The 14,742-nt window shown below is 31.4% G+C and overlaps 1 protein-coding gene across 1 annotated transcript; it reads left to right on the top strand.

Moving 5' to 3' along the window:
• The first annotated feature begins 575 nt into the window (after window positions 1-575).
• LOC145123529 (pathogenesis-related protein PR-1-like) lies at window positions 576-1,237 on the top strand. Its single transcript, XM_079058739.1, has one exon. It carries the CDS (start codon window positions 634-636, stop codon window positions 1,138-1,140), a length of 507 nt encoding a protein of 168 aa, XP_078914865.1. The 5' UTR covers window positions 576-633; the 3' UTR covers window positions 1,141-1,237.
• Window positions 1,238-14,742: the final 13,505 nt, after the last annotated feature.

Raw genomic sequence — 14,742 nt, 5'->3', positions numbered from 1 at the left:
ATTTGAAAAATACCTTTTTTTTTATTAAAAAAAAAAATTTTGATTTTTTATTTTTTTTTCAGCGAATTTTAATAAAAAGCTATGATTTTTTATAAAAAAAATTCACAAAAAAGTTTTGTGATCTCTAAGTATTTTTTTTATGCATTTTTATGATTTTTAGAGTTTTTTTTTAGGGTTTTTTGTTTTCCATAGAACCTAAACATATATATATATATATATATATATATATATATATATATATATATATATGACTTATTTTAATATATAATAATAAATAAATCATTTTAAAATAAATAAATTTGATACACTATTATAATGTATTTGATAGTATAAAATAATAAGTACGTGGTTGTAATGTTAATACTTTCTACATTTTTTCTTTCAAAAATATTATAATTCTATATTAGATATAGACCCATTTTGATGGAAAAAGATTTTATCTTGTACCGATAGGTCATGGCAATCATATTCGATCATGGGTGCCACTTTAAATTCTCCCAAATCCAACTACCGTCATATATTATTTTCTATTCTATTTTCAAATTTTAATTTTTAAATCACACTATATAAAGTTTGCGTTGTGTACGCCACAAAAAAGATCCACCAAGGAAAACACGTCATATTATCTCCCCAATGTTGTTTCCTCCTTTAGCCTTGGCTTTGTTCCTTAATCTCCTTATTTCCACCTCCAATGCTATCACAGACAAACACCAACTCTCCAAAAATGTCATCAACGACTTCTTATACCTCCAGAACCAAGCCCGATCTGCACTTCGTGTGCCACCACTTGTGTGGGACACCAAGTTAGCACAATATGCGGACTCGTATGCAAGCGAAAGGCAACAAGATTGTTTGTTGAAGCATTCAAACGGGCCTTATGGGGAGAACATCTTTTGGGGTAGCGGTAATGGGTGGAGCCCAGCTCAGGCAGCGGCGGCATGGGTGGCGGAGCGGCGGTGGTATGCACATCCTTCAAATTCGTGCAATGGTGGGCAGGATTGTGGGCATTATACACAAATTGTTTGGAAGGAAACCAAGAAGATCGGGTGTGCTATGGTGACTTGTTTGGAGGGTAGGGGTGTTTTCATGACCTGTAATTATGATCCTCCAGGAAATTTTATCGGTGAGAAACCTTACTGATCATTGCATGGTATTATATCTGGTCATTTCAACATACTAGTATATTATATGTAATCTGTGTTTTTCCCTTTATTTTATTTATTGATATTCTTTCGAATTTGTGGCTATTAAATATATTGATTTAATTTATTGTCAAAAACATTAAAAGGTCAGTGACGGCTATCTGTTGATAAAGGGCACATCGTTTATTATGAGGTTGATGGCATAAACATGTTGTTTCACATGGATATGATTTTGTGGACATCAACTATGTGGTGAACAATGAGTTACTTATGAATTTGAGGGTTGAATGTTTGAGACATATCTTTTGAATCTGACAATTTAAGCTTAATTGTTTCAAATAATTGCAAGCTATATATCAACGACTATTGAATAAAACAAGTGACGTTTTAATATGCATGTATACTATAAACAAACTACTCTCATCTGTGATGATTTGATGCTCAGAAGTTAGTTTGTTTTTAAAGAATTAAAAACAAGATAATTTAGAAAAATTAAATAATTTTATTTATAAAGAATACAGTATTTAAAATACCTTTCAAGAAAAAAGTTATAAATCATCAATAATTTTATCGTTTTTTTTGTGATAATGATAGAAACTAAGCCCTACCTCTGCAACATATATTCACATAACAAACTAACAAAGCTACTTTAGCATTATCTTTATGTCCTTCATGATCTTTTGTAGAAGAAATTTATACTTGTTCAATTTGATCCCTTAACATATTCTATAATATATTCTATATTGATAATGATTTTTGTGTTTTAATTATTATATTATATCATAAAATAGTAGTTAAATCGGTTATAATGATCCCGTTCTAATAAAAATGAATAACAATATGAAAAAATAAAAATAAAATAAGAATATAACAGTTATATCAAATATTTAAATATTAAAAAAAATACATTGTAAAGCATATTGAATTTATATGGATGGAAAAGGCCAAAGCCAGAAAGCTTGAATGGGACCAAATCACTTTGACAACTTTTGTTTTACAACTGGAACACAACGTGGATGATGTTAACACAACTTCTACAAATACGTTCTAATATCAGTGTTATCAAATGTTAATATATTTGTATTCTGTCACTCATGTATGTTAATAAACTTCTAGTTCTATGACTAATTATGTCATCAAACTTTCTAATTTTCTTCCAATCAAGTCGATCAACTAAATTTTAACTGATTTTAGCAGTTACCAAAATGATATGGTGCTAAGATGGTGCCTACGTGACAAATTGTTTCAACTTTCTGTATAATTTCAGCATTGGTCATTCAAACATATATACATGCCTGCCATCCTACCGAACCCACATTGTCCCAAGGTGGGGTGTTTGGAGTTTGGACGCCACTTGGTTGTAAACTTTATCTTGAAATAATTTATATAAAAAGAATAAAGAATATATACTTAATCCTTCAAACTTGCGGTTTTGAACATTACTATAAGTACTAAAAATTATAGTGACATCGGTGTTTGCCTTCTTGGTTTGACTTCTTTATCTCCAAGGGATTTTTGGTAATACAACGCAAGTGCAAAAGTGCAATAGCTACGCTAACAGAAGCACACGCTATCTGCATCCAATCTACCAATTTCAACTTAGATTCCTGGACAAATGTCATCTTTATAACAAGTGAACCAACTAAGCAGCTATACAAGGCACCAACAGCCTCTAGATTTGTTGTCATAATCTAAACAATAGAAAGTTTATATATACTTTTAAATAAAGATATATTTCATTAATATCCTTATAAAGTTTCAATATTACAAGGACACCCCCCCCCCTAAATCCCAGAGTACATTGGCGAGTGCCTTTTTTTAGTAATAAAATTGTCCAAGATATGGAAATGCATTTTATCATGACGGCTCGGCAGAAAGCAGTTTTCCAGTGTTTACGTACACCGCATGCTCAAGATTTTCTTCTAGCTATCTATATAGATGGGTTTGGCCAACATATGTCTCATGTGGAGTACCATATCATCCTCAAATATCGATTCATTATTCCAATATTTTCAGCTGACGAGATATGTCCGGTGTGCCGCAATGCATGTTTGAACTTTTTTGGAGAGCATGCAGTTCATTGCAAAGAACTTTCGGGTTTCAAATACAGACACGATATGGTTAGGGATGTTTTTGTCGACATATTTAAGCGTGCCGAGGTTTCTGCCAAGAAAGAGGCTCCAGTGAATTTCTTGATTGACCCGACAGAAGGAAGGTTAACCCTTAGACCGGCTGACGTTTTGATTTTTGAATGGGTTGGAAGGAAACACGTATGTGTAGACCTTACAGGGGTATCCCTTCTCATAGGCTTGAGGGTCGGGGGTTTTACGGTGGGACAAGCTGTATTAAAAACTGCTACATGCAGGGTCACCAGACATGAGAAATCATGCACGGAAAATCAACATGTGTTCATACCATTTGCATTTGATACGTTTGGTTTCCTTGCGCCGGATGCGGTGAAGCTTCTTGATAGAATACAACGGATCATGCATGACAATGTTATATCCCTTGGATCTATGGATGTAGTCTTCAAAAGAATTGGTTTACCATACAAAAAGGTTTAACGGCGCAACTTGTTGTCCGTTTGCCTTCTCATTCGTTGTACGTTGATAACTAAGTTTTATTAATCAAAAAATAAGGGGCAAAATGGTCAAAATAACAAAAAAAATACATCCATTTAAAATTATAAAATTCATATTTATATTCAAACTCATAAAATACTCATATTTTAATTAGGATTAAATCAACTTAATAATAAAAAAAACTTTTCTAAATATCAAAATACCATGTGATATTAGTAAAGAGAAATAAAATATCCTTTGTTTAACTCTTTGTATATGTTTCTCAAACTTTGGGCTCTGTTTTCGCTTCAACGTCGATACAAACACAAGAGATGTGTGTATGTTTGTGTTATACTTATTCCCGTTCGAAGTGAAACACAAGGACACTATCATTGATTGTAATATTACCAACTCGTTGTGACCATAAGCACTATACTCCAACAAAATCAAGGATGGGTCCTAGTGCAACATTAGAGAAAGAAAATAGAGAAAGAATGACAAACTATCTTTTTCATTTTGTTGGTCTCAAAGCATGTAATGAACATGGAGAGTTTCTTTCGTTTATTTACTTTTATCCTTTGTTTGATCTTCTATTTATTTGATTAAGTGGGTTTAATTTTTATTTGAGAAAAATTGTGAAAATCTTTTCTTTCACAATTATGATTTTTAATTCCAAGTTTATTTAGTAGATTTTATGTGGTGTTAGTTAGCTTGGGTATATAATGAATACTATGTAGTTGTAATGTTTGAACCAATATTTTTGAAACTGAATTTTAGTTAGCTTAGGTATATAATGAATCTGATGTGGTTATAATGTTCGAACCAATATTTTTGAAACCATATGTCATATATATATATATATATATATATATATATATATATATATATATATATATATATATATATATATATATATATATATATATATATATATATATATATATATAGAGAGAGAGAGAGAGAGAGAGAAAGAAAGAAAGAAAGAAAGAAAGATAGGATTGGGTGAGGACTCTATTTTCGGTGAAGACTGTGAGGCTTAATCTTGGTTGTTCATCTAAAAAAAATGAGTGGCTATGATTTTTTGCGATTTATTTTTATTATTCTTCAACCGATGGTGACATTTTTGAAATTATGTGTAACCTTTTGGAATCTTCCTACAAATGGTAAATATTTTGAGGGCATGATCTTCAATTGCAATATAGAAAACCCCCATTTCATTTCCCTTGTTATTCGTCCTTCTTCTTCGTCATTCTTACTCTTTCAGTAAGCTGTCGATCGATATCGATCGTTTAATCCTTCGTTCGAGATCAGAATATTGTTCAAATCTTCGTTGTTAATCTTCGTCATTGTCTTCTTGATGTTATGGAATCAGGTAATTTTCTGATTTTTAGTTTTTATGTTTTTAAGTTCGCATTTGTTGTGTTTTTGCTTAATCGAAGTTGTTAATGCTTCGTTTTGTTCTCATTGTTATTCAGATTGTTCGATTTCTTCTCATTGTTTTATTTTTTTTGTTTTTATTATTTATGAAACCCTAGTTCGTTGTATATTCGATATTCGTGTTTTTCTGTTTGTTTTGGTTCGATTTTGTGTTAATCGAAGTATTTTAAGTTTTGTTTCTTGTTTTTTTGTTGCATAAATTATTAGATTAGTTTGATATTGTTATTTTTAGATATTGTTTTTTTGTTTATATAAACGTAATTTTATCAAATCTGCATGTTTATCTATTTGTTTTTAACATCAAATGTTAGTTTGTTATTTTAATATTTTGTTTATGCTGATTATTTACCGTGTTTCTATCGATTGGTCTTCATATATTGATCCATGTTTGTAGTTTCTATGTAGGTAGGGTGGTGTTATTATATGTTTTATGGTTTTATTTAAAAATGATTCAAAAAAATGTAGTTGTTATTTATGTTTATATAAGGAATTCATAGTTTTTTGTTTTGGTAGTGTTAAATATCACTTTAGATGTTTATTTAAGTAACCTTCTTCATGTTTGAAAATATCATTTGTAATAAATGAGAATTGTTTTTTTATTCATTGATGTTGTTTTGATATTATTATTTTTTAACATTTTTTTATGTTGTGTTGTATTTATATGTAGTTGAATCAAAGAAAATGAATAGATTATCTCTTCCAAAAGATGCAAAAGACAATTTTGTTGATCTTTCTTCTAACGGAAAGACTTCATTAAGGTCTAATGCTTTGGTAGATATTTCATCTTTTTCAAAAGGAGCTTCATTAGTCAAACTTGTTACAGTTAAAAAAGTTGTGAAAGTCATTACAAGTATGGATGATGATGATGATTTTGTTTCTGCTCATGTTGTTGGTCAAGTAAATGTTAAGAAGACTGAAATTACATATAGGAATCCATCAGATTTAATCTCTACTATCTATAGAAGCCTTAATGATAATCAGAAAGCTTCAGTTAAGGAAATATGGTTTGGATTTCTTAAAGAATTTGTGGTTAAAAAGTTTAGTAGGGAAATTTGTTTGTGGGTTCTTGAGAGATATGATGAAAAGAGAAATGTTCTTCGTATCCATAACAATGAGATTCATATTACTAGGAGAGGTGTTCATGACATGTATGGTCTTCCAATTGGTGATATCCTTATGAATTTACCTAAGAAAAGTCGTTATGCGATTGTTGTTATTAGAAACTAGAGGAATCAGTTTTCTATGACTAGGATTAGACTTGTTAATCTCAGAGAATTTTTAGAAAAAAGTATTGATGAAGGTTTTATGTTTACATTAAACTTTTTGGTTGCATATGTGACCAGCATGGTTGATGGTCCAAGTATGGGTACATACAACAAAAAATCTTTGGAAAATTTTGAAGAAGTGTCCATTAAAGATCTTGATTGGCGTGGCTTTCTGATTGATTGTTTAAATCAGAGCAAAAAGTTGTTGAAATTTGAATCAAATGCAAAAGATATCACGAGTCCTCAATATACTGGACCTATTGCATTTCTAGTGGTAAGTTTAAACTCTATGCTTTTTTCAATTATTTTTTAAAAATTAATTATTATTATTATTATTATTATTATATATATATATATATATATATATATATATATATATATATATATATATTCATGTTATGTAGTTATTGTATCTTCATTTCACAAAAACATCTTCAGAATCATTGAATAGGGTATATCCTCCCTCGTGTTATTGGTATCCAACAAAAGTTAAAGATAAATTGAAAGAAGCTTTTAGTAATGGAGGTTATGAAAATGTTGAAGTCATAAAAACATACGAAGAATTTGTTGATGATGCAAAAGCTATAGATTCAGAAACAGAAATAGGTTTATCTTTTTTTCTTTTCATTTTATGAAATAATTTTTTATAATCTTATTTGATTGTTTTTTTAATACTTAAATTATTAGATGAAGAACACATTACTCTTGTTAATGTTATGAGAAGAAAAACGCAAAAGAAAAATATGAAAGAGAATGAAGAAACCATATCTCTTTCTGTTGTTATGAGGAAAAAAATGGATAAGAAAAAGATGAAAAAGAATATTCCTTAAAAAAAGGAATAAAATTTCAAAGAAAAAAGTTGAAGTTAAACAAATTGAAGGTAAATTTTTATTTTTAATTAATTTTTATGTTTATTTACCTTTATAATTTATACAGTTTCTGTTATTTTGGATCATTCTGTTAAAGGAAACAATATTGTTCAAGAAAAAACAATTGAGAATGAAGTTAGAGATGATGGTAAGTTTTTTTCTTTTTGTTTTTTTTAAATTAGTTTTTATCTTTATTGACTTTTATAATTTAAAACAGTTGTTATTCTTTTGGATCATGCTGACAAAGGAAAAAAAGTTGTTGAAGAGAAGATAAATGAGGAGCAAGTGAGAAATGATGGTAAGTTTTTTTTAAAATATTTTTAAAATTGATTTCTTTATGTTTATTGACTTTTATAATCCGAAACAGTTCCAATTTTTGCGGAGAATGCTAATAAAGGAAAGAAATTTGTTCAAGATAACATAATTGATAATGAAATGAGAGATGATGGTAAGTTGTATTTTTTTAATAAATTTTTAATATCTAATTTGTAATTTTAATGTAAGGGATTTTGATTAATTTGATAATGTCAATGAAGATTGGATGGATAGCGGTCCTTCTGATCCTCGATTTGATAATATTCTTGGTGGTTCAAAGTCTTTAGAGTTATATATGTTTTTGCATCATGGTTTTGAATCATATTCTATTTGTATCATTTTTTAAACCTTTTTTGAATTTAATGTTATTTTTCAGGATTTTAAAGAGAAGATAGATTTTCTGTTTAAAAGTTATAGTTGTTTGAAGCCCACTATTGATGATTGGATCAATCGTGCTTGGAATCAGTTCCCAGGCAACCAAGAGATTTTGAAGTATGTTGTGAGACATAATGTTGTATATAACCAAGTTCATCAAAATCTTATGTTATTTCCTGGTCCATAAGTAAATCAACATGTTGAAGTTTCTAAGGAGTTATCAAATGTTGAAAAACAAAATGAATATGTTCAAATTTATGAGGAATTGAGAGATGTTCAACTTGATCAACTGTCAATGACATAATTTTTGAATCATCAAATGGTTCAGGAATAGTTGTAGGTGTTAATGAAAACAAATGAAGCTTTGGAAGATGATAGTATTGAGCAAAATAAAATGTTGAGCCATCCAATTGTTTCAAATAAATTTCATGATCCTGATGCTATTATTTCAAACCCTTTAGGAAACCCTTCTCTTATTTTTTTCAGATCTTGCTTTGGTTATTGGTGAATCTTCTACAAGCAATGTAGGTTAAGTTCTTGGATTCAAAAATGTAGGGGTAGTTGAAAACTTGACTAAGGGGAATTTGTTGGATTCAGACATTGGTTTAGATAAAAGTTTTAGAACTCTAAATGATTTAATTCCTCTTAATAGTTCATCAGAGAAGATTAAGGAATTGATCATTTTTTTCTCCAATACCAATACAGTCTTATAACATCAAGGCTAAACCAAGTAGACCGAAAAGAGATTTACAACCTTCTCTAGCACTTTGTTCACCTTATCATAAAAAAGAAGTAGATACAACTGAACGCGTTTCACGTTTGGAAGAAAGGGTAGCAGGTTCTCTGTTTTTAGCTATTCGTAATCCAGGTATTTCCTTATTTATTTATTTTTTTTAATTTAGTATATATTTTTTATAATGTTATTTTTTTAGGGAAAAGGTTTATGAATCTACCATGAATTTGTTGGTATAAGATTTGCGATGGAGTCTCTGATACCGGGTTGTAGGATTCACAAAGATGTAATTTATTTATGGTCTGCTTTTCTGAATCATCTTGAGAAATATAAAGGTCACACTACACCTTTAAGGTTTTTCATGTCTTGTTCACTTATGGTATGATTCATATTATTATGTTTTACTTTTAACTTATTGTGACATCCCCTAATTTCTCGGCCAAAAAAGATCGATTTAATTTATGCTTTTTAAAATAAAATCAGAGAAATCCTTTTAAAAGATGTTGCGGAATTGGTCCCCAAAACAAAACATGATAAAAGTTTATCAAAACATTTCTTTAAGAAAGTATATATTTTCCTTTTATATCAAAACCTCGGGATGTCATGTTCCGATACAGATCAAAAGCATAAACAAGACATTATAAGCCTTACAACAGTTATTTACAACTACTGGCCTATAATCCAAAAATCTCTCATCATCCTCCGACTATGCTCGGGGTCCACTACCTGTAATAATAAAAAGCTGAGTGGGTCAGGCTTGGGAGCCTGGTGAGCATATAGGGTTTTCAACCCACAATAATAATAAACTTATTAAGTTCACCAATCAACAATAACCCTGATTACCCATTCCCGTTATCCTCACTTTACGTCGCTAAACACCTATCACAAGGGACCTAGCCTAAGGAATATCATCGGGATGGACACTACTGCTAAGGGGACTCCTCAGCCATACATGTCCTAAAGGCAACCATGAGGGGGATGGAGTACGCCAATGAACATATAGTTCACCAACACCTACAAGTTGCGAACCTGATAGTGTTCCACTGGACTGTCTAGAAAGGTCTGTGGTCATCATCTATACTCCGCTAGACGACTACAACAACAACAACAACAACAACAACATCGAGGCCTCTCACCATTTTAACACACATCGACTATTTCGTCTACCCATGTTTTACCCAACATATTTGTAGATAAAATACATATACAGTTTAAAACTTGTATAAAACATCTATTCAACAGTCACCTCAAATAAACAATTAATATAATTACACATAGCATGTATTTTATAGAAAATACTTCATATCTAGGTGTAAGATGAAAGTGACTACACACTCACTTGATTTAATGATAATCGGGCAGCACTTCGTTTCCTAAAACGATCGTTTCTAATAAAACCGGGAGTTTTATTGAGAAACCGGGCTCTGCGAGGGTTGGGCTTCAAAAACCGAAAAGATAATTTTCTCGGGCTTCTCGGGCACTTCGGGACGTGTTTCGGGTGTTTGGTATAATACCGGGGCTTTGGGGGAAGTTGGAATGAAAGAAATATTGTTTAAGGGGTGAAAAGTGGCAATTTTCCAAAGTACCACCGGGAGGTCTCGCACCCTTCTATTTATAGGGGCGAGGCTTCTGATCGGACGGCTGAGAGGACTCCACGCGGCAGCAGATCCGAAGAGAAGGCACATGGCTCGCACGTGCGAGGGTCCAGCTGTTGACCTCTGATTGGACCGAGGTCTAGGTCCGAGGTTCGGAGTCGTGGCACACCATGCGAAGGTCGGACACGTCAGGAGAAGGCACGCGACGGACTCCCATTGGACCGCACTTCGGATGCGAGGGAATGCGACACGCATCGCCAGCTGGCCTCGGTGACTCAGCAGTTTCGGACACGTGGCGCGCATGGAGCGAAGGTGACGTGGCCGAAGTCCCACCATGCGAAATTTCTCGGATTTGGTATTTTTTCTCGATTTTTGTGCCAAAACTTCTAAAATCCATAACTTTCGCATACGAGCTCCATTTTTGACGTTCTTTATATGCACGCGTAGGTAAAATTACGCTCTACAACTTTCGTTTAGACTTCATCGGCTAATTTTGATTTAATTTTTATATTATTATTTTTAACAGGCCGGGACAGGAAATTCGTTAAAAATTCATAACTTCTTCATCCGACGTCCGTTTTCGTCTGTCTTTTTACCGTTATACTACTATTGACGAGACCTTCGATTCTCTTTTACGTTGTTTCGGCTAAAAATCACTCGATCTAAAATTCGAGTTTTTAGCTGTCTACTGCTAAGCTGAAACTTAGAAAAATCATAACTTTCTCATACGAAGTCAGATTTGAGCGTTCTTTTTATACATACTCTCGATTTAACGAACACTACGACTTTCGTTTAGATTACTAAGGCTAAAAAGTAGTTTATCAAAAACTCACTTTTTACGACATTCGGCACCGTGCCGGTTTTGTCGCGAAACTTCGACAGGTCATAACATCTTCGTTATAACTCGGATTTCGGTATTCTTTATATATCTGTAATCCTTGTCACGACCACTACAACTTTCTTAATAGATATCAGATTTATCTAATATTTATTTTCGACGCTCATTTTTATTCTTAATTAATTAAATTCTAGTAATTAAACATAAAACACATAATTCACATAATTCCTTTTCATTTCTTCAAAATGAGTTACAAAGGTTAACCTAGACTATCACATCAATATTAATGTCTAGCCTAGAAACACGGGCGTTACACTTATATTCGAGAAAACATCATAAATGGTCCCTATGGTAGTGAAACGACGAAAATGCCCTTCAGTTAACGGACAAAACTTAACGGAGTTAGGGATAAGGACCAACCGTCAAAAGTTTTGAAAGCACAGGACCAGCTATGACGTTTCTAAACCACAGGTACTAAACTTCAGATTTTGGGAAACCACAGGGACCATTTATGATGTTTTTTCTTTATATTTTATATTTTCTAACTCATTTCATTTTTTAGTCAAATATTGTTTTCAAGAAAACGGATAGTATTAATTCACGATGTGTTGATAGAATTCGAAGTCATGTGGAAAAGTTTCACCTTGTTAAAAGTTTAGGTGTTAATTTGGTATGTTAATTATTTATATTTCTATTTTGTTAATTAATTTATATATATATATATATATATATATATATATATTACTTTTTAATATTTTATTTTTTCAATAGGTATTCTTTCCTATTCCCAGGAAAAAACATTACTTTTTGGTTGTTTTTTATTTAGTGAATGGAAAGATGGAAATGATTGATAATGACATGTCTACACGAGGGATCCCTTCAAAATGTCGTGTTTTTCTTGATAATTTGGTAAATTTTTGTCAAACATTTACTTTTTTATTTTTGCTTTTTAAACTAATAAAAAAACTTTTTATGTAGAAAACAATGTTTAAATAGTATTTGACGATTACTGATCATCCTCAAGTCAATTCATTCAAAATAATGAAGATGGAAAGGTTTGAGATGGAGTGGCAGACCAAAAACAATGATATTGATTGCAGGTTATTTCTCATGAGACACATGGAAGTATATCGTGGTGGTGGAGTGGAGAAGATTGATGCTGATATATTGCATGAGTGTACCAGTCAAAAGATGCAATTAGTGGACATGAGGAAGAAATATGTTGGTAAGATTTTGTTGTCAAATTTAAATTTGTGCAAACCTTCTTTTGTTACTACTTTAGAGGATTATGATAAACTGGCAACCTACAAGAGGAAGAAGATTTATATTGAAGCTCATTTGCATGAAGTTGAAGTGATGGTTCAATCAACAAGTGTTCTTTGATCTGTGGTCGTTTCTTGTTTTGAAACTATTTTGGCTATTTGTGATTTTCTGAGGAAGACTATATAAGTATCCTTGTTTCTTTTGTGTTTAGAATTTTTATGTCTGTTTTTTTTTTTTTGGATGATCACCAATATATGGTAATCTATGATCCACTTATGTTATGATACTAGTGGTGTTTTATAATGTGATTTTCTAAGGAAGACTAAATATCCTTGTTTGTTTTTGTGTTTAGAAGTAATATGTATGTTTTTTTTTGTTTTGGAGGATCACCATTATATGGTAAACTATGATCTACTTATGCTATGATCCAAATGGTTGTTTATAATGTTTTTTATTCAAATTATTCACAAAAAAAAGACAAATACTTCCCTAGTTAAAGAAAATTAAAATAGATAAATGTTATGTATTTTAGTATGTGGCCCAAAAGGTTTTTAAACTTTGTCCATGTTTAAAAGTAAGAGGGTGTCTAAGTTTAGTTTGTGGTCCAATGAGTTTATAAGACAAATACTATTATATATGAATCCTTAATTCAAAATTATATATTTTTTAAACTATATTTTATTCATAGTTTAATGATACAATTTTATTATTCCAAACTTTTATTTGATTTTATAAATTGAATTCCTTACATTATATAAAAACTTTCATCTATAAAAAATTATATTATATAAAAAAATTCACTAATATTTTTTAATCTTTAATAATTTTATCTTAAGTGAACCAATTAATTTTTTTGGATCAACTGATTTGCATCAAAAATATATTTATATATAAAGAATCAAAAAGAATTTACCATTTAGAACATAATTTTAACTAAATTATCAAACAATTTTATGAAAAGCTTTGATGCATAAATTAATAAAGCAAAATTGTTTATTTTTGTTAATCAAATTTCAAATCTTATTAAAAACATTATAAATTATATTTTCGGATCAAAATTTTTTCATCAATTAAGAAACTTGCAAACAAAAATTACAGAAATGCCCTGAATTTCATTGTGAAGGGGAAGAGGGAATGTAGTTGCCTTGTGAAGATGATCCGCTGCTTCTCCAGCAAAACGTTCGCTTAAGGATTTCTCCAAAGTCTCAACTATCCTCATAAATTATATTTTCGGATCAAAATTTTTGCATCAAAAATATAAATATAAAATAATCAGAAAGAACTCACCATTTAGAATGCTATTTTATTTAAAACATAAAAAAATTATTAATGAGTATATAGTTCTTTTGTTAAAAATATATCATACAAATTTAAAATCTATCAAACATTAGATTTCGCTTCTTCTGTTGAAAATTTATGGCAATTACGTGCATCATGTTTTTCACTTGTCCCGTATTTTTTGTATTTACCATATTTATGACATTTTCTTCCATCATTCTTTGTTTTTTAGCAGCAATCTCCTTTTTTCCAGTGTTGTAAATATCGGTCTAGGCGGCCGATTAATCAGCACCTAGGCGCTTGGCGGTCCTCCACCGTCGACGTTTATAGCTAGTCGGCTTATATAATCGGACGTGGTCAAAGTCGGTCAAAGACGGAGATAATCGGGTCTAGGCGCCCTAATCAGTCAACGCAAGTCAACGTAATTTAAAATCATTTTAAGGGCAAAATTGTCAAAATGGAACAATTGCTTCTTAGGTTGCTTCTAGTTTCTCATTCAATCGTATGCAGTCAAAGAAAATTCACATTCTCTCTACACTCAAACCATGAACGAACGAAAGAAGTGAAATGGCGACATCGATCTTCTTCTTTCGTTCACCGGTTTTCTTTCTTTGATCTTCGCTTTTCAATGGTGGTTTCGACCGGTGGTTCTTTGATGTTGGTTGTCGTGGGGTTTACTCGACATGGGATATGGAAGGTGGCACGATGATGGTGGTTGTCGGCTGTTGATACGGGGCTGAATTAGGAGGTGTTCGAGGTGGCAAGAGTTCTCGGCAATAGCAGTTTCTCTGATGGATGTTCACGGTGTTTTAGAGGCTCGAAGTTGTTTGTAATTCGCCTTTTGCTGGAGTAGATAAGAAGCTACTGGCAGATGGTATCAGGAGGTGATGGTGAACTGGTGGCGGTGGAGGTTGTAGATTGATGAACTCCAACAAAATCATATATCTTCTTTACTTCTCCATTCTTCCCCAATTTTCTTTCTTTGATCAATTGCTACTTTTAGGTCACATGTGTGTTTCTTTTGTGTGCCACAACAGATCACCAGCACCCAATTGATGAACAAAAGTGTTC

This window comes from Lactuca virosa, chromosome 7 (genome assembly GCF_052849685.1).
Source record: "Lactuca virosa cultivar CGN04683 chromosome 7, Lactuca_virosa_CGN04683_v6, whole genome shotgun sequence".
In the NCBI taxonomy this organism is placed as follows: Eukaryota; Viridiplantae; Streptophyta; class Magnoliopsida; order Asterales; family Asteraceae; genus Lactuca; species Lactuca virosa.
This window is presented reverse-complemented; position numbering and strand designations above follow the sequence as displayed.